This window comes from Aspergillus niger (assembly GCF_000002855.4).
Source record: "Aspergillus niger supercontig An04".
Classification (NCBI taxonomy): Eukaryota; Fungi; Ascomycota; class Eurotiomycetes; order Eurotiales; family Aspergillaceae; genus Aspergillus; species Aspergillus niger.
In genome coordinates, this window is record NT_166539.1 from 1,954,006 (window position 1) to 1,974,877 (window position 20,872).

The 20,872-nt window shown below is 45.4% G+C and overlaps 4 protein-coding genes across 4 annotated transcripts; 1 reads left to right on the forward strand and 3 right to left on the reverse strand.

The window, feature by feature from the left end:
- Positions 1-1,325: 1,325 nt before the first annotated feature.
- Positions 1,326-3,586, forward strand: An04g07970 (uncharacterized protein; the record flags this gene model as incomplete). Its single annotated transcript, XM_059747686.1, has 5 exons — positions 1,326-1,703; positions 1,842-2,145; positions 2,211-2,392; positions 2,505-3,117; positions 3,177-3,586. 5 exons carry the CDS (start codon positions 1,326-1,328, stop codon positions 3,584-3,586), a joined length of 1,887 nt encoding a protein of 628 aa, XP_059605271.1.
- Positions 3,587-4,810: 1,224 nt separating this feature from the next.
- Positions 4,811-5,419, reverse strand: An04g07980 (uncharacterized protein; the record flags this gene model as incomplete). The annotated part of the gene is made up of 2 exons (XM_059747687.1): positions 4,811-5,208; positions 5,251-5,419. 2 exons carry the CDS (start codon positions 5,417-5,419, stop codon positions 4,811-4,813), a joined length of 567 nt encoding a protein of 188 aa, XP_059605272.1.
- A 5,180-nt stretch (positions 5,420-10,599) lies between these two features.
- An04g07990 (uncharacterized protein) lies at positions 10,600-12,293 on the reverse strand (the record flags this gene model as incomplete). Its single annotated transcript, XM_059747688.1, has 8 exons — positions 10,600-10,647; positions 10,725-10,816; positions 10,926-10,954; positions 11,035-11,063; positions 11,409-11,640; positions 11,694-12,065; positions 12,120-12,232; positions 12,285-12,293. The coding sequence occupies 8 exons, from the start codon at positions 12,291-12,293 to the stop codon at positions 10,600-10,602; spliced, it is 924 nt and encodes a 307-aa protein (XP_059605273.1).
- A 4,389-nt stretch (positions 12,294-16,682) lies between these two features.
- On the reverse strand, positions 16,683-19,639 carry An04g08000 (uncharacterized protein; the record flags this gene model as incomplete). Its single annotated transcript, XM_059747689.1, has 8 exons — positions 16,683-16,762; positions 16,856-17,029; positions 17,169-17,624; positions 17,727-18,047; positions 18,104-18,462; positions 18,670-19,127; positions 19,184-19,397; positions 19,461-19,639. The coding sequence occupies 8 exons, from the start codon at positions 19,637-19,639 to the stop codon at positions 16,683-16,685; spliced, it is 2,241 nt and encodes a 746-aa protein (XP_059605274.1).
- Positions 19,640-20,872: the final 1,233 nt, after the last annotated feature.

Below are 20,872 nucleotides of genomic sequence, written 5' to 3' on the forward strand. Positions count from 1 at the left end.
TTGAAACTAACAGATAAGATAATTAAACAGATAAATTGTTGGAAGTTCTGCCATATGTCTGGGGAGTTGTTGTTCAGTCTGGGAATAATCCGCTGGATCGTACGGAGTAGATTTAATCATCACCAGCGGGTCAAGCACGAGGCTCCCTGTGAATAAGCCGGGCGGCTACAGAAACGCTGCGATTAGGAGAGATAAAGTTCCGTATCAAATGTAATAACCGTCCGTTTCACGTCCCATTTGCGATCACAACAGAGACCGGAAGAACAAATATATTGTAACCGGACATCTAATGGGCGCATTAGCATTTCCAGCGATCCAACGATGCACCTGCCTCGCAGACTATGCTAATATCAAAATAAATGGTGTGAGAAAGCTTACTCACCAACATGGTAGTCCCGTAGTATATCCCAGGGCCGTAATACCATGCCTGGTCACAAGACAAATGATCATCCCCATGGCCAAATTTCTTCGAACAATGACTGTAGCATCGATGCATAATACTACAACCTGAGTTGCATATGACAGAGCAGGTGCATAATCACTACCATCCTAGGGTATGGCTCTGGGCGGCACTCGGCAGAAAGGGGCATGTCAGATCCATGATCACCAGGATAACAGAGTGAATCACCTAATAGCAACCCAACTAAGGGTTCCACAGGCTGAGAAGCATCAATGACGGGGCGAGGGCACCAAAAACTGCCCCTGCAAATGACATACCTGGATGGGCTACCATATGGCTAATGCGCGTTGTAGAGGGTTGAAGTGTTAAGTCTGTTTCGGAGCATAGGCGGAACCAGTAAGACTACTCTATTTCACTTTCGATATATTGGACATGATTGGCTCGGGGCTTGTAAGTGTTCTTGGCGACGAGTAAACCGCACCACAAGAGAGTTGTTGGTTATAGTAATTCTGGACATTCTTTGCCACAGCCCCCCATAGTGGTTTTCCCCGTATGGAATGCATAATATGGCATAGTTATGCCATGAACGGTACGCGGCTTAACCCGGGTCACTACACCAAATTCCACAAAATGTTACCGTTTCATCCACATTCATACATGCCATCTTGTTAGCTTCAGCACGGCGGCCCATGCAAGGAGAGTCGTGTTGCCATTCGCGTGCGGGTGAATACACCGTACAGCATTTTGTTGGCAGGTGCATTTTGCTGAATGGTATCAAGAATGCAGTGCGACAAATACCATTCCCAGACTCGATGTACTTACTACTCGGAGTGATGGCCAGAATTCTGGATTTTTATCATAATATATTATTCTGAACGTCCATGAATCTGTCCGCACATCCCGGGATGCAACAACCGGTTACATCATGACCAAGCACGCCAGGAAGACAAGCGAAGCTCTTGCAGATTCTTCATTGTTAGACAAGATCGACAAGCTCTTTGCCTGCAATGTCGGAGAGTACATCGACCTTCCTCAGCTCGTTGTTATTGGAGATCAATCCAGCGGGAAGAGCTCCGTACTAGAGGGGCTTACATTGTTTACATTTCCACGGGACAGTGGCCTTTGTACGAGGCACGCAACGCAGATCATCTTCCGCAGGACCAATGATGGCGAAAGGAGGATTACAGCATCTATCATTCTAGGACTGAATGAGCCTGAGGAACGAGCAGCACAATTGAGAGAATGGATAGCGGAAGATATACATGATCTTACACCAAATTCCCTTTCTGAGTTAATGGCGGATGTAAGCTGATTTGTCTTCACATGAGCCAACCATAAACTCACCCGCGGTGCTAAATATAAGGTCCATGCCCTACTGGGGCTGTCTACAACCGAAGGTGATGGTCTACCGACGTTCTCGGACAGCGTCTTGAGATTGCAGATCTCCGGTCCCGATGAAGATCACCTAAGTGTTATCGATGTTCCGGGTATTTTTCGAAACATGACACCGGGGCTAACAACAAAAGAGGACAAGGAAATGGTCCGGGAGATGGTGGAATCTTACATGAAAAACCCTCGCTCTATCATGCTCACTGTTGTGCCTGCAAATGTTGATATCGCTACGCAGGAAATTATTGAAATGGCTCGCGAGCAGGATCCCCATGGCGAGAGAACGATTGGAGTCATCACCAAACCGGATCTAGTCGAGAAAGGCGCCGAGTCTAAGGTCATTGATATTTTGGAGGGTAGAACTATGCCGATGAAATTGGGATAGATCCTTGTGCGAAATCTAGGCCAACGTGATCTCCAGGAAAAGGACAAATCCCGGAGTGTCTTAGAGGGAGACACCCTGAGGCAGCATCCATGGTGTACAGTGGGATCGGACAAACTAGGCATTCGAACATTGCGGGCTCGTCTGCAGGAGACTGTGACGACAAATGCACGCAACGCATTTCCATTGGTAGCCTCGCCTTCCCCGCTGTCTCTTGTATTGTGTGGACCCCTGCTGATCTCCCTCTAGGTAAGATTGGAGATTGGGAAGAAGCTGAAAGACTGCTAATACAAACTACACATCCTTGGGGCGGAGCGCACAACACTTGAACAGCAACGGAGTTACCTCGTCGATGTCATGTCATCATTCCAAACCATCGTGTCGCACGCGCTGAATTCGAACTACGGCGCAGATGATGCATTTGAAGATGATGCAATCTTAAGGTTGGCTACAAGGGTGGTGAACAGAAATGACATCTTTTCTAATGACGTTGCACAATGGGGACATCAGCATCATTTCGGATTAGGCGCCTCGGAAGATGACCAGACGTCTTCTGACGGAGATCTCCTAACGAGAAAGGTCGACACTGTGGGAGACCTGGAGGGTATTGTCGATGAGCCTATCTCAGTAAGCTTCCCTCTCCGCGGGGGTATTCACTCATGGATAGAGGAGCTGTATAGGGCCTCGCGGGGGTTCGAAATCGGGACCTTCAACGGTACCCTTCTGTCGACGATGATGAAAAGCCAGTCAACAAAATGGGTGGCGCTCGCCAAGGGATATATAAGCGACATAATTATCATGGTTCACGAGTTTATCGTCCACGCATTGAACCGAGCTTGCCCTGATGCTCCATTGTGTCACACCGTTCAATTATTTCTAATGGACAGGCTGCTGGAAACGTACCAGAAAGGGATCGCCAAGGTTGACTTCTTGCTTTTTGTGGAGCGTACGGGAACGCCGACGACTCTGAATCATTATTTGAATGATACACTCGAGAAATGGTAGGTTATTGTCGCTTCCGCCCTCTCCTATCAGATCTAATTCTTCTCAGTCGCCAAAGACGCGCAGCTTCGGCAATAGAGGGAAAGGCATTCGACGACTGTTCTCATGGGAGGGTGGTACGTGTGGAAGACCTGCACTACCAGCGACATTTGAGCAATTTCGAGCACACTATTCAAGCCCTCCACGATATTCTTCAATCGTACTACAAAGTCGCCCGAAAGCGCTTTGTGGACAATATATGTATGCAGGCAGCAGGGTATCATCTGATAAGCGGCCCTGACATACCTATGAAATTGTTCTCACCCTCTCTTGTGAGTGAGCTTTCCGTGGAACAATTGAAAGAGATTGCTGGCGAGGAACCGAGACAGCAAAGGATTCGGCAGCAGTTGGAAAAGGAAATCCGAGGTTTGTAAACTGCAAAGATGATTCTACGGTGACTTTACCTAAGAATTTGTTGTCCATAAATTGCAGGATTTGTTTGCATGTTACTATTTTACTGAGTTTATCTGGAAGCACCTAATAATAAGAATCTGATCTTTTCTACATCCAAAGGATGATACATTACGCCTGGCGTTGTGTTTTCTTCGAGTCGTGCAAGCCGTCATGGGCGGCATCGGTAAAGCTGACGCTGTCAGGAAGCGGGCGGATGCGGACTTTGCTCCGTGCATAGATCCCAATTCCCTCCTCTACAGTCGACACACGAGCTCGAACCCCGACCTTAAACTGGTTTATGCAGGCAGCCTTTATACGAGCAACCATGCTGGCGCACGTCTGTTCCACTGAGTCTCCAGGTATAATGCCGAAAAGTCTCCAAAAAGTCTTGGATATTCAATCCCACGGCCCGAACCTTGATCTCACGTTCCTCTACTGAAATAACGCCACAGCCTCCTGATCCTCAATTTGGCCTGTGTCTAAGGTTTTTGAGTCTCGTGACGAGCCTCAATGGGGGGGCATCCTCTCATGCCAGCTCCCGCGATATCCGCGGACCCTGGAGTTGAGTTACATCTTTCTTCGTGAAAACGTCGTGTCGCAGACGGTCAATGTGGAATTTCCGTTCCGTTCCTCGAATGAATTCAGGGACTAATAGGTAGATTTGATTGTTACTATAACTTTCTAATTTAGTAAGGGAGTCTAGAGACGCAATGGGGACTCCATCTTTTTTCATACTATACTGCCTGAGTTGTCACGTGTTAAAACATACAAAAAGTTTGCCATCACCCGAGCGATTTCACATGAGACTTAATGAGATTCGTTATCGCTCTAATATCTGCATAGTAGTTGCGACCTACGAGGGCGGTAAACTTCGATCACAGTCAATGCTCACCGTACTTAACTCTCTACAAGAACTTAATTTGAAGTTACTGCCGGTACCTTGTTTCGTCCGCAGTCTCCATAGAAAGGGATACAGAGTAGGTAGGATATTCTAACTCGTAGGGGGCCAAGCACTTCTTTTTCGCATGTCTGCACATCACCACCCGGGCATAGCTGAGATAAATCTGCCGGGGCCTTATAAAAACTTTGAATGATGCGATATAGCGAAACAGACGATATCGAGTACTTTCAGTCAAGAGCATAGAGATTCTTTTGCGAAGGCTTCGTACCGGATAGAATAATACGGCCTTGACATTACATCTGTGTCAGTTGGCTTCCGTTTCATAGCAAACGATGAGCCTGAGCCCATCAAAGGAGTAATTGATGATCCTATGGTGGCCAGTACTTCTGTCAACTTGGTTTCGGGTGTATGCCTTTTCAAACTCATGACCAAAGCCCGCAACGGCTCCAAGTCTGATGTTTTTAACGGTCTCGGTCTCTGCACGACAAAAGACCGCCGTCTTGCCTGTGATTTCAAACTCGATGGTGAAAGGCTCAAGCCGATATTTTGATAGACTAGGATTTATAAAGGATAGGAGCACGCGGATATTATTACGGATCGTTACGAGATCAACGGCACCAATATCGAACGAAGGATGAGTTGTGTACAGAACGCGGAACAGAGGCTCCAGAGGACTTTCTGGGTGCCGAGCTGCATTTTGGACTATATACATTTGCCCAGAATCTTTTGGTATGTTTCAGGTACCTTTCGGTGGAGGCCATAACGGTGGGCAGCCCGGGATGGCAATAGTAGGAGTCACAGACTCCATCCAATTATAGGATGACAAGTGCTTGACATCTGTGATCGATGGTGCAGTTTCTTCGTGGCCCTCGAGATCCATGCGAGAGATACTCGCTATTCTGATAGAAGTCATTGTCGAATGGATATAGAAACGCAAGAGTTATACATCAAGTATCAAGGCGGAGCAAGGAAACAGCGGTGCTCGTATGGTCAGACATCTAGCCTCCATAGGAGTTCTTTAAGAAGAGGCTGCGAGGCTCGAACCTGGTGCGGCCAGCAAAGATTGGTCATCTAGTGGCCTGCCACGTGTCAGGCCCCGCTCTCATGTGATAGCATCCCTTGTTAGTCCACACGATCCAGGCCTTTTAGACCAGCAGGCATCTGCGAGGTAGCCACATAATCGAGACGGTAGGTGTGACAGACATATCACCCCGCATGCGCTGTCGAGAGCAAACGTCCTGTATTCAGTATTTTTATAGTCAAATCAATGTCATCTGCCTGAATTCAACCCAGTCTCTGCGGTTGTGGGCTTTCTGCACAACTGACAGGTTCACGGTATTCTGCGAAATTCGCCTAGGTTAATGTAAATGTGATTCAATGTTCTCGCCTACTATGATGCCTGAGAAATCTTTGAGAGCACTTGCATAGCTTGGATGGCTGAAGTACGGTTTATTTGATGTCTTTATAGAACTTTTGTGGCCCCTGATGTAACTTGGGGTTAATGCAATCGGGCTTTCTGGAAGTATGTGTAAATTCTAAATCGTTCTCCTGGCAGGTCCGTCTTGATGCGAACGACGTCTGATTAGACAAATAGGCTTGTAGAGCTGGGATTAGGGAACTTAAACAAGCCCATCCTGGGCGGCACCACAATTAACTAACGCAGACACTATTGCTGTCAACATCAAACGTTCATATATATATCACAGAATTTGCTCTCATGACAGGTAGCGCGATGATAGGTACACAGGAATCTGATCGCATACTTCCTTGCTTGCTCGAAAGGATATCTAGGCGCTCCTTTGCAGTAGCGGCAGCTGGACCGCAGCAAAGCTATATGTAAGCAAGATCAGCCATGAACATGTTTTCCGAACACAATCTACCAGGTCGGGCGATTAAGCTGGTAGATATGAAGTGGGGAGCCGCCACCAGACCCAACATGGAAGTCATGTGATCCTTTGTCCGCGGGGACTTGCTTCGTCCTCCGTGTTGTGTGCACAGATCACTGCAAGTATGATGTCTGCAAAGCTATCTCTTATCAACCTATCCGAACCTATCTCAAATGAAGTAGCCTGTGAGATAAGGGCAGCCTTTATCATTCTGGAGCTTTCCGCTTAGCAACACCCAAGACGACACTACACCATTACAACGCTGTCATCGAAAATGCAGGCTAAGCTCCCTTTCCTTTAATTCATTTCTAACATCACCCTGTAGTCACAGCAATTCTTCAGAATGCCCACAGCGGCTAAAAGAGAGACAGCGGGATACTCTCCCTTTGCATCGGAGCGTGTTCGTGGCCGGACCGAGATCCCCAAGGAAAGCATCTACTTTTTCCGAACCGGGGCCGAGTTGAACAATCCCCAGGGGCCATGACCATATGGTTGGCTTCTGTTTCCTTGGACAACATTTGGTTGAGGTTCTGGAGCATTGCTGATATTACCATACCAAGTCTGGGGCGGTGTTAATTGACCCGTTGTTACGAGACTTTTTAATTTTGAATCTGAGTCTTATATTAGGCCCTGGAGGTTTTTGTTTGGCGCAATGTATCAGACCTGCCCAGACCTAGGCTAGCTAGCCGCACGTTTCAGCGCCAGCAATCTAAGTATTGTCACCCTTGGGAGGTACTTCGTAGTAAACTGGAGGTATAGTTAACACCGGGATCTGCTCTTCTTCCTGACGAAGGAATCAGTTCCTCTTCTCAATACGCTGCTAGGATCTATACCACCATGCCCATGTCCTGCCTCACAGTAAAGAAGCAAGAAGGCCTTGAACACCGACCTCAGGGTCAAATTCTTGATTGAGTCGCACCGACCGTTTGGAGATATGCGTTCCGGCGGCCGAAAATGCTGTCCCTCGTACGAGTGCAAAGAAAGGAAACAGGATCTGGGTGTCTCTTGAGGGTGAAAAGCCGGAGCGCGCAGACAAAGAAAAGCTGGATCCAATATTACGATCAACTATCTCGCAGGAGATTCGTGATCATCTTCCGATTGGTCGTATCTGGAGTATTCGGTAAATATGCATATGAACTAGAGACCATGGATCTCTAATAATGTGACATATAAAGGAGCACCATAATATCGGCCAGTACGTCCTCGTCCATAAGACAAAAACTAATTGTCTGGAAAGGATCACTCTGCTTGCCGCTCTCGACGCAGACTCAGGAATATAGAGGCCCATCTTGGTAGTAGGAAGTTGGGGCTCAGAAGCTCCATGCCGTACCTTGCCGTTGCGTTTAAATTTTAATCATCGCCCAACAGCAACTGGGAGCCGTCAAAGAGGGCACGGAACGTCTCAGAAGATGAGGATTACCAGATCCTTGCCGATTACCGTGTGCTTGCCGAATACTATTACAATCTAAGGGAGTTCGAGAGAACCGAGTTGAGAAAATTGGAAATAGTTATATATGAAGATGCGGCAGAGCTGCTGCTGTTTGTACGGGGAAGCATGGTTGCTTTTATAGTGAAATGGATCTTCTTCAGCCAAATATATTCGACATGGAAAACAAGTCAAACCTACGATCTCCGAAATTAGGAGAGTGGAGCAGCTGGAGTAGGAGGCACAACAGAAGAAGCACAAAACATGGCAATACTCAGGCGTTATACTCCGAAGGTTTTACGGCCTTCCAGACCTGGACGGTGTACGCAAGCCCGAACCCGTTCACGCCCAAGTAAACGCTGGAGTTTAGTGCCTGCAAAAGCAACTACCTCAGATATTCTGTCGCTTAAAGTAGGAACTGATGCAAATGATGCTTCCAACCCAACCCCCTCACTGTCTTGTTCCGTGTAGTTTCGATATCAGCTATTTCTAGTCCGTCGTTCTCATCATGAGACCGAAATAGAATTGTTAATGTTCCACTATCCATATGAGGGGAATCGAAGTGAACCTTATCGTAGGAAAGGTTTCTGCGAATCATAATAGTGTAGTCGAACAGTAGCTGAATGGACGAGCGTAGTTCCCGTTAGAGGGATGTGCGCATCCAGTAATTGGGACATAGCCTTCAGTAAATGTAGTCTTATAGGTACCCACTCCTTGAAAAGAAGCTCAATCAGTACAAGAAACTGCTGGCCAGGGAAAATAGTACTACCTTATATAGAGATTGACTGAACTATGGAGGTCGTAAGTAGTGACCTATTGGTATTCTGCCGGCAAAGCCGCTCGGGGAAGGCTTTCCGTGGCCTTCGTTAAATCTGTGCGAGGCAAGTGCCGAAAGGTAAATCAAGGTTGTTGTGCAAATGATTGCTGGCTCTGGTATGAGAACGGCTAGCCATTACTAGCAGTCATCAATGCTACAGTGATAAAGCTTGAAAACGCTATATTGACCTTGAAATCAAATTTGGCCTTGAATTGATTTCTGAGCTCAGTCTGTGACGCGACTGGGATTTCACGACTGTAATATAGTGCTCGCAACGCCACAGCATTCTTCGTTGTTGTCATGGGGAATACACAAAAGGGGCGCTGTGAATTGTCTGCATGCCCTATTCTTTGGATGGTCTACATCTTCAAGCTTTATTACAACACCAATGCAACTTGGCGCATATTTGGCGGCTCCGTGTCGTCAGCATTTGAACTGGCTGTGACTACCAACCAAGTACTAAGCCGACCATATACCTGCCCCCTTTTAAGGTTGTCTTGTACCACAGCCAAGATGTTCAGTCTCCTTTTTTTTTATTTGGACGTGATCGAGCGCGCTACGTAAGAAAAATACCGCCAGACCGATCGTCTGCTGAGTCAGCTATCCCCAGGGGGAGTCCACATCGTTAACCACTGCGACAGTGGTATTGGGGAAGACAAAGAAAACAGTCGCAATGGACTCTTTGGCGCAAAGTCAAAAAATACATTTGGCAATATAAATGCCTACAACGTCGGTGACTGAAGGTGGTCAACTTTCCTCGGTTCCTGCCGGGTCTTGGCGATGCCATACATCACCGAGCCACGCTCCACGGTCTGATTTTCTAAGCCCGCTCGGAGACGGTCGGAAGCCCAAGATTTCCTCCTGCTTTCTCAGTGGGCTTTTGGACCTACGGGTCTTCCTGCCTAATATGTTACTTCGACATTCAAGGAATCAACATTGCGGTCTCCCATCATAGCCTGTCGGATGGTGATCCAAGAATGGTGGATGGCATCAATCAAGATACCGCGGGAACGGCAACCGTACAACTTAACCCTCTCGGATGGGATAGCCCTGCCCAGTCTACCAGCACATGGTTTACGCATGAACCATTATACAACATCAGACACATTCACATGCAACGGTGTCTGAGACTTTGAAAGTAATACTAATCAGTTACCCACAACCTCTCCTCATTTGGCCGGTTAATACGAAGCCGTTGGATATCTCCTTATCATCGACCAGGGTGCTGCTATATCACAGCGGCGAACAACCAGTGGAAACAAACAAGGAGAAAGACAATCACATTAACCTTACTAATTCTAATCATTTGGACGGTCTATCTGACAGTTCCTCATTATATAATTAGTACTCCATCTCCCGGTAGAGATGATTACAGACTCATGGGCTCTGATAATACGCAGCCCAGTACGACGTTCAATTTCAGTCCAATAACATCAGTAACCAGGTAGAGTGAAGCAGGATTCATGGACCATCTAACAGCATCAATAACCCTGGATGTTTCGAACAAAGTAAGTAGGACGCCAACATCTACGAATACGGCAACAACAACATCCCTTTACAGCGGCTCGGCGATTGATAGTCTTCGCCGCGCACGGACTATACCGCGCCGAAGCTTGGGCATGTCGGTCAGCACTGCAATTAAAGACACTATGATATTCATATTAATCTTTGTCCTGCACCGGCCTATTTACCTATGGATTCGCAGATGACGTACAGGCGTGATTTGGATTAACCACGCATCGGCCGCAAGCAGAAACCATTATACACAGCTACCTTCACCTCACATGCAATATCCAGAATTATCCCAGTTTTCTGATGATTCAGAAGCAGGCTCTACAGAAGCACATATAGCATAAAGCAAATCTTGCAATACATTTACTTATATTAGATATATTTCCACGTGAATAAGATCTGTATTACCGTAAAAACAGTTCCAAAAGTACTATAATAATCTCTTGAAGCACCTATAATATGAATGATTTAATTAGCCCAGAGACAAATATACTCCCTAGCTGATTAATTAAAAGATATAATTCTATTTAACCTGCCAAAGTCTGCTGCTTATCATTGAATTATAACACTATCTTACTAATCTGCGTGAATTGTGGAATGCAAGTCCTAATAGCCCATTGAGGAACATGCTGCGGTGGGCCTCATATCTCAACAGATAGCTTGATGTGCCTGGTTAGAATAGCAAGATAGATTGCAGGCCCGGGGCAACAGCTGAGAATACAGACAAATAGCACCATAATAGAATTATTACCACTACAGCAGGCAGATAAAAGCATACTAAAGCCGGTATAATTATCAAGCCAATAACTATGATAATATTTTCTACTATAATCTTCCATCCCCTTCCTATACATTGCATGTCACCGAATAGTCCGGTTCCGACACACTCTTCAAGCTCATACTCTAAATCCATCTTCTATAATAAAATATTTTATCATCATCTTCAAAGCTCTGTACTTTTTCTTAGCAGCATATAATAGCATCGCGAGGTAACCCTGGCTAGAATATCAGATTTAAAAAATATATCAGACAATTACAGTTATAAGAAAAAACAGTACCAAGAATTACTTTATCTATAATAATAATCTAACTAGAGCCTGATTCATCCATCACTAAAAATATTTTATAGAGTTTAGAATAATTAATACTAAACATTCAGGAGGAAAGCTACTGCAGACTTCTCTAATCCTCTATAATCCCGTGGGCACCATTATGCTGGAATAATTATATTAGAATAATCAAATATGCATGTGCTGCTTACTATAATAGCCCCCATCTCGTCGCCATTCACATTTACTATATTTACGAAGCCTCCACACGCCCGGTCACCTTTCAATGCTATTTGGCTGTCAACATAGCTTGCTGCACGTCTGAGCCCTTCCTGGCAGCCCTCGACTGTCAAAGGTGCTGAATCCATACAGGAGGCTGATTTGTTATTGGCAGTGAATTCCACTCCGCCAAGAAAGTCGCTCCTAACATATGGGTTGGCGCACCTTGAATTAAGTTTAGCTAGAGTCACCATGCTAGAGGAAACGACCCCATATACCCATCTTTAACAAGAGCCTCGCAGGCCGATTGGAGAGAGGGCGAGGAAATATCTGGATGACCACACTGCTCAGTGAAAGAATAATAGATCGTAGTCTTGAAGTTAGATTCAATCATGCTGCCCCAACCGACGTTCTCTGTAGTAGCTGTCTGGGTTGGAGAAGAGGTTGTCTTCGGTGTGGCACCGATGTCGTTGGTAGTGGTGGATGATGTAATATGGAATGTTGTGGATGGGGTAGCAGCCTTCCCTGCCTTCTTATCAGGGGTTTCTGTTGAGTGAGCATTTGCCTCTGCTACAGTAGCCAGCATGTCCAAAGCAGTTGAAGCCTTAGGATCCCGGGCCGTTTGAGAAGACGCGGATGTAGCATGCCCACTGAGTAATGAAATAGAGACAACTGAGTTCAGTAGCTTTGTAGTTAATACTAACCTTCCAAGTGCACTGGACACTGTAAATATAGCCGCTGGTTTAATTGGCTGAGAATCTGTCCCTTCTATGATGGCTCTCAGCAGAGTCTTATTAGCCAGTAAATAAAGCAACCTCTATGTAAGTATTAGCACATGAGTCCAGTATATATCTGTTACATCTGCCTACCAGGCCCATGCAGTAACTTGCTAAAATGATATTATTAGCCAGGTCAGCAGCTGGTAGGGATGAAACAATCTCATGCTCCTGATATATATAGCCGATTAGCTCTTGACTAATATGGGACAATGACTGGGTTTACCAACAGTTATTACCACGGGTGGCCGCTCCTGGGAATATAATAAATAATAGACGCTCGCGTTCAATACTTCTGGAGTTGGTATTTTTATACCTGGACACACGATGTCCGTGAAAGTAAGAGTGGTAGTAGTATTAATAGCCGCTGACAACACTCATTCTGTTGCAGTTCCTACGCGGCAGATCAGCTGGCAGTAACTAATGATACCTCTTACACAACATACTTAGGTCTTGGAGATATCCGTCCTTCACAAGTCTTTTAGCATCACGACTCTGATATTATTAGTCAGTGCCAACAGTAAAGTTCCCGCTAGTAGGGAAAGGGGCATCGTCACTGTACCGAGATATTAGGATGTAAGGGCTGGAAGGCAATAGCGAGACAAATATAAGAGAGAAACAGAATTATTGTGACAGGAGAATATCGGTGATGGCATATACGAGAGTACCGCATAGAGTATCTGGGGCACCGCATTTGTACGTTGGGGTTGAGGCGATTCTGTTGTAATGTGAATAGGAAGCTTGATTCTTCTTATTTCGAAGGGATGCAAAGAAGATATATATATAGCATGAAGTCTAAATTGATTGGAAGTCAACTCGCATAGATGAGAATTATTTCCGCTTTGCGGTATCGTTCCTCCGCGGCAACAGCTTTATATCACAACAGTTTCTAATAAAACCGGAATGGCTTTGAACAGATACTTTCCCTATTTATGGTATCGTATGGAGCAAGACATTGAACAACATCACGTACATATGCACAGAGTAAGCGGGCCTTTCAGTTCGGTATGGAATGCAAGTCGTTAATTTTCCCGACACAAGTTGTGGGCAGAATACAGGTCAATCATAGATAAATGTTTAATTAACAAAGAGAGTGTCCTCCGCAATAAGCGGCCTATGTATATTAGCACACCTTAAAACTGTTGCGGGGCAAAATTGATGTACTTTAGGCGGTTTACTTGGGCAAAATCCCCACCTGAGGTTCAACAACCGGTCGAGACGGTTAGTAACCGGTTGATATAGTCTATGGCGTATAAGGGCAGTTCACCAGGTCAAACTCCTGATTCCTGCTCCTAGAATTCCATTAGGTATGATCTGGTGAGATTAATTCTCTCTTGTATGTTTAACCCGCGTCCTCCGCGAATTTGTAGTATTTATCTGCATGAACTGATCTTGCTGGTGACTACTTGGACTCGGTTGTAATGGACCATCCCAATTGCGCAGCAAATAATCTTGTCGGTGTCAACACCATGGAATCTGTCCTAACCAATCGGGTGGGTCTGGGTATCGTCCGACCGGGTATTTTGTACCTGCGGGGTTGGGATCCGTTGTGAGTTGGCCAGTGTACTGGCTGGCCAAACCGCTATCAGAATTGACCGGTGCATCATGTAGGGACTATCTCTTAGAAACATCAGATATTATGGTTGAGAATACCCTGTCGGGACAAGGGATTTGTAATATAGGATTTAGAGGTTAGAACGAAGCACGCAACGATAACAGGTTTGTATGATTAATTAATATTGCCTAGCTTGAGCAAGGCCTCTAGTACTATGTGCAAGACAGAGAATGCTCCGAATAGTATTTGCAGCATGGGAATTTGGTGTCTTGTTGAAGGCAGTAGAAGAAAAGAGTGAGAATAGTGTCCAGCATCTGATAGGAAAGATTCCCACAGTATGACCAGTGCTTGCTTCAATGGGCTGGAGATCCCATGTGTGGTTCTGAGGGATATGGTAGTCCACCATCAACAACTGGGTCATGTATTAACCACCAGTGTTGTATCTCTGCCCCCATGCTAGTTGTAGCATATGAATGAGTGATACTCGCTCTTGTAGGCTGACGACGGGATTCTATTTTTATCCACTTTGAGCTGGTCCAGACTGACCGCATTTGCCCGGGTGGTGAGAATGAGGGTCAATTAATATTAAGAATACTATGTATCAGAGCCCTAACATAACATTTCACTGTGCCTCTCAGACTACTCACCCTTGACTCAGTCCTACCCAGTGATCAAATCAGATTAGTCACTGAGCGCTCAGTCTGTGCGGCAGAGCACAGTCATGTGCCATGATCTTCCGTGACGCAGGGCAGGGCTTCGTCCCGTAAATTCCCGGAGGAGTACGTGCCCTTATCCTTCAATCTGTGATATTGCTACGCGGATGGCACTTTATACCGCGATTCATGCATGTCCCTGGTTTCCCAGAAGAAGCAGATACTTTTAGTCGCTGCACGAGCATTCCCAGCGAACATACTCCACTGAGCAGGCACTGAAACACCTATCAACACCCAACCCCCAGCAACAAAACAATGAGCCTGGAATTCAGGTGTGAATGGGTCGTGCATAGCAGGCATGGTTCACTATACCAGAAGTAGTATTTACATCTCTTACAGACAACAGGCATTGGATGCGTACCTAGATAGCTGATGAGGGCCGAGGAAGAACAGGAGCAACTGGATAAAGGAATAGAACGCAAACCCGCCGGGTCTCATGGAGACATGCCTCTAATTCGCATTGGCAGCCATCTAGGACAACTCTAGTCGCCCCCGTATTCATAATCTTTTCCAAAATCTGATAGCCGGGCCAGTAGGCACCAGTATCACCAGGTTACATCGAGATGATTTTCTTTTAGCTTTTGAGCGAGAGGGGAAACAATCAGTCCATTTTTAATTGAATCCTGCCGATTCTTCACCAGTAGAAAGAGTCGCACGGAAGGTTTCATGAAAGAAATACTCGCCCTTTGAATAAAATCTATTCAAAAAAAAAAGAAAAGGAAAGGAAAAGGCCTTGAAAGCATCAGCCGCGCACAGTGTTATTGCGCAGTCACTGTTGACAGCAGCAATGCCATAACCTTGATCTCTGAGCATGAGGAGCAGAGGCTTGTATCTAAAGGCTGACTTAACAAGAACCAGCGGCTTTTATTCTTGGTCTCTAGAGCCACGGGTCGAGCAGAAGCCGAGAATATGTCTTCCAAGAAGCGTCATCTTTCTATGTTGCTGGGGAGAATTTAAGAGCGTAATAAATATTCGTTTAGGCACATGTGACTACCTATGACGGTTGAATCTCTATGGACTGCATTGCTTCCAGAAAGCGTCTCCAAGCAGCTGGCACTAGAAGCAGGCAACGGTACTGCCCGACCTGATTGGCCATTCTAGGCCCAAGGTAATCGTCGTATGAGTGTTCTGTAGTAAAATATGATTGCTAAGGGCACTAGCAAGGAGCCCTTCAATCTGGACTCCAAGATCGCTGAGCCGCGGGCCGTAAGGCCGCGGAATAGAACATCAGACATGTACCACCAAAGGCCTCGATGAGGCTCCAAATCTGCCGAAAATCAATGGTGTACCGTAAGACGTATATAAGAATTGGGTAGCGGTCTCGCCAAGGCGAGGGGCCAGTATGAATTCACCACCAACACCGCTGTATATTAGGAATGTCTCTTCTGGAGCTCAATACAGCATATGTAGTAAGAGATAGACTATAACTCAGAATTAAGGGGAAACAAACATCCAAAAAATGCAGACGAGAATCCCAATATATAATACAGTGAGCAGGACGGCCGCTGTTTTGGGAAGCCTCTGCATATCATGATCTACTTCTCTTAGCCCGACGCAGCGGAGGACTCGCGACGTGGCGGTGGCAGTAGCATTGCAAATTTTCAGCTGGCGTGAGTCGATGAACCGACAGAGTAGGCGGGAATCTCGCTGCTGTTCTGGCTTCTTGGTCTCAGTTTATTCTCCAGGCTCTCACGGAATAGACTATCGTAGGAAGCCAGCCAGCACCTTTCGAGAAGATGATGGAGTTCTATATTGACATTGTATAAATGCAACTTCACCGCATGGGCGAGGAACGCAGTCATTTCAGCAAACCTGGGAGTATCATGGCAAGCTGCTCAATTGCAGCTGATGCCCTCGTGCACAAGGGCGAGATGAGAATTAATTAAATAGCAGTCAAGGAAGTCCATTCTCTGTGGCGGAAAATGATGTGTTGCCCGTTGAGGGGAAAATCGGAAAGGTCACGATGATGTGACTTCAAATACTGTTCTCTAAATGTGTCAACAAGATATCGTGTCACAAAAAGGTTAATCTTGCGTGCGCAAGAAGGTTCGGATTAGGGGAAGTTGTAGTCTTATCTCCGGCAAAAGGAAGACCTCTGAATTGACTCCACCGCGGTTCATAAGGAGTTCGAATATAGAATAAATTCCCTAATTCAATCTCCAGTGGAATAGGATAGACGAACTATACTTCTTTCTCTGTGCTTTTTCGGTAGATTGATCCTACTTATAGAGGGTGTTGCGGCTCTCTGGTTCTGGTTCTAATGCTTCCAGGTCCGGCTCCGGTTCCGGCTCTGATCCAGGTCCCTAGTTTTGTGTTGCGGATATCTCTCAATTAGTCACGCTCCATTTAAGTTGAAGCTTACCTAATTTTCTTGTGGCACGTTCCGGTCTACTCACCATCTATACCAGAGTGATTGTTAATTCCGTTACCTTTCTGGTAGGGCGTAGTATAACTCCTCTTGTAACCAAACTCACAAGAAGCGATGAAAGTCTCCTTCTCAACGTCATCTATCGCATCAATAGTATACTGCCATGTTGTGGTCAAGAGCTTTATTCTTAAATTGCTAAAGTCTGTGCAAGTTTCACGAAGTCAAATTCATCTATTTGAGCGAATCAAACTAGGGTCTAAGTCTGATTCCATGGACGGTGTGGGTGTGGTTCTTGAAATTGGACACGCTAGATGGCACAAAGTCAATATTCTTCAGCCTACATAGTCCGCATTTGCGAAATCCTGAGTCAAATGCTGCAAGCTCTTGCTCATGAATCCTTTCCACGTGGTCCCAGAGCTTGTTTGTTTTGCTCTTTCGCTTCGTGCGGTCAGCAGGTGAGAGGCGCGTGTCCGAAAGGCAGAATGGACATTGCAGTGGGTTGAAATTTTCGACGACACAGGCAGATGAAGGATTCGCTGCCTGGGGCTTTGGTATGGTCACTGACTGCTTACCCCGCCGAGGGCTCTCCTTCCGGTCTTGCCATCGGATCATAAGGCGGATGTATCTTAACCGTCGAAGATGAGCTTCTTCGTCTGTTTTGGTAGGAGTTGAATAGCAGAGCAGATCAACGAGCTCCTTGCGCTCGAGGATTTGGTAGGTCCGGGCCATATGAGACTGTAGTTTAGCCTCAGGAGAGGTCCGATCGAGCTCGTATTGTTGGTTAAAAATAGCCGTGTCTGTCTTTCTAAAGTGTCTTCAGTGATTCCTCTTCTTCTCCTCCTCTCGGAGTCTCGTAAGTGTACTGTTGAGCTCGGCATCTGCACGTTTCTTCCGCTCACCAATCTCGGTGCCTGCGGTATTCTTCACACGTTTATAGCCCTGGCTGCGAATTTCCGCAGTCAATGCGCGACAGACTCTTCGAAGACGACGGACCTCTGGGTCTGTAGTGATTTTTTTAGCCTGGGTAGCCGTCAATCCAATAGGTGCGGTTTTATCTGCCAGCAAGGTCGCTGATCTCAGCTCACGTTGAACGACCTTGTTCGATGGGCGTTTGTGAAACGCTGCCGCTGTATCAAAATCGACTATCTCATTGAGGTAGTATTTCACGGCATTAGATTCGTGATCCGCGACTTGATCACGGATCGAGGATGGAGCGCTGTCTAAGTCGATGTTCATGTAAGCCATAAAGAATGAGCAGTACTAAAAGTGGTCTTACTATTAATGGCATTAATTGCACCGCGCCGGAACACCTTCTGTGTAAGGTTATGTTCCTGGCCACTTCGCACTCCAATCCGTTTGACATATCGGCTCCAGGTCTTGGACTTCAGAGGGCATGAATCAGATGTCCTGTAGTCCTGGGGAGTACGTTCAGGCTCACGGAAGACTGATATATTCAGCTTTTCTCTCTTTATTTTCAGTTGGATGCCCTTTCGATGATCAGGAATTGGTACTGTGTATATATGGGACACATCTTGAATAGTAGCCTCGAAGATATCATCATGTATTGCCAGCGCTAGAAGCTGTGATAGCACATCGAATATCAAATTATCCTCGTGCTTGATAACGTATCTCTTCCTAGTGATTAAGTAAGTACGTGGCACCACCTCATTATCACGTGGCTCGATGACTTACAGCCGAAACTTCCTTCCTTCCCCTTTAGTATGCAGGATGGACACAATGGCGGCTAAGATATGGCGACGTCCAGGCACTGGGTTACGAACAATGTAGAACTCCACGTGCCGCTAAAGAATAGTGCCCGTCTCCTCATTCCCGTTAAGGTACCCGTCATCTGTGACACTGGAACAGTCCGACTGGTGATCGCTGTCGCTCGCCGTATCCACTTCCGAGTCAGAATACGAGCTCGTCTCGGATGTCGAGCCTCCTTCCGCATGATCGTCGTTTTGCAAGTTGATTTTGGTGCTTGGATCACACAGGGGCTCCTCGATGGAAGACAAAGGCGTTCTAACCTTAGCTGACGTGTCTATAGGTGGTACCAAAGTGCCGTCCGCCTGAAATTGAAGGCGGTGTCTCGTGTCAAAAAAAGATACAGCTCGACTGGCAGAGATACAGGACAGATTGAGCCCCGAGAGGGCGTAGAGACGCTGCTTTTCGTCCGCGAACACCGAATCACAATCCACAAGATGGGACACAAGATACTGCAAAAGATCCTCCGACTGGCCCGTCGGCTTTGGCAGTGGGTGCTTACGCAAAGCCATTCTCGAACTGACAACATTCATATACTAGGGCTTGCCATTAGATAGATCTCATGAATAGGTACTTGGAGACCATCACCTACGTTGAGGCAATCTCTCTTCATATCTGCATCCATCTCCCGGCAGTTTTTCAAAGAGTATAGCCTCTTCAAAGTTCTCCAGTAGTTGGCAAGCGCGCTGTGGGCTTTGATAGACCCTTTGAAGTTCTTTTCGATCCAGTCGAACCAGGATTTGACGTCTGCTGAAGTCATGTTTTTTAGGAGATCGTCCGGGTCCAGGCATGCCTCGGTGCAGAATCTATCGACAACAAGAGTAAGTAATACCGTGATAAAATCAGAGATTCAGTTAACCGAACGATACCTCACCCATTTCCCTCTCACTGATGCCGCAGAAACATTGGTATTTGGCGAGTATTTCGGTAGCGTTGGCCCGCTTTCCAGGTGCAGCTTTCGCCGCTGCGCATAGTACAGGTAGGACTTGCGGCCGGAGTTGTCATCTCCTGGAGCATGTTTCCTCCGAGGGAGGCCCGAATATGTCATTGCGCATGAGAACCGCCTGATGGCAACAGGAAAAGGTAAAGAGGAGAATGGATGATGTCGCTGGAAGAAGGGAGACGGCTATGGCTATTTATGCGCGTTTGGGGCGGTTACTCCTTGCCAAAGGAGGCCTGCTCGCCACCCTCGGTCCCGCGAACATCCCCGAGCGACGGAGTCTCAGCGAACCTTCGCTGAGCTATCTCAGCAGTACAGCCGCTGAGGGCTGCTGAGGGCTGCTGAGACCCCGGTGGTGGATCCCGGCTTGGCCGTATCGCCGTTACGTCGCTGCCCGTGTAAGTTTGGCCCTTTAAAACAGCGCCCATTGGTTTCCATTTCAGGTTTAGCTTCCGGGGCCAGGGTGTCCGAAAATGGCGACCAGGATGGCCGTATTTGGCGACCCCGGCACCTAAAGGTACATTCTTACTAGTAATTAGTATGCACGGTATTCACATAAATCTCAATTTCTTTAAAATAATCAGTGGCTAAGATAATCCTATAAGAAATAATATTATAAAAATATTTATATATAATTTTTAATATTTTAATATTAGTAATAGTAGAATCGTGCATTCTTTTCTACAGGTGAAAAATAATATAATAAAAATTAGAATATAATTTTATACTTAATTAATTTAATCTACTAATAAAACTTTGGTATTTATTAATATTAATATTATTAATTATTATTATTATATAATCCGTCTTTTTGTAGATAGAGATTATTAAAATAATAATACTAAAATAAGTTTATAAATTAATAGCAGTTAGATATTTTTTTATATATATAAATTAAAATAGTGAAATGGTGCCTGCTTTATAATTATATATAATATTACATTCTAACAGAATCTTCGGTTTGCTTAATTTTTTAAAATTAAATATTTTATTAAAATAATTCTTAATTAAGATTAGATCTTCCTCTTCTAATTCTATAATAATAGAATTATTAATATAAATTATTAGTTATATATTATTTATTTTATACACGCAGGAGTCTTCGGGCAGAGATTTAAATCTAATTTTTTATAATTTTTTATTTAAAATATAATTTTAAAAATAAACTATTTAATAGAATTTATAAAAAATTATTTTTAATAGATAAACCCACCTAGGTGGCCCTTTATAATAATTTATAAATTATTTTATATAAACGCGTTTACTTTCAAGCTGAGTATGGAGATATACAGAAATAATATTATATTATTTCTAGTAGAGATATTTTATTATAATATGGGG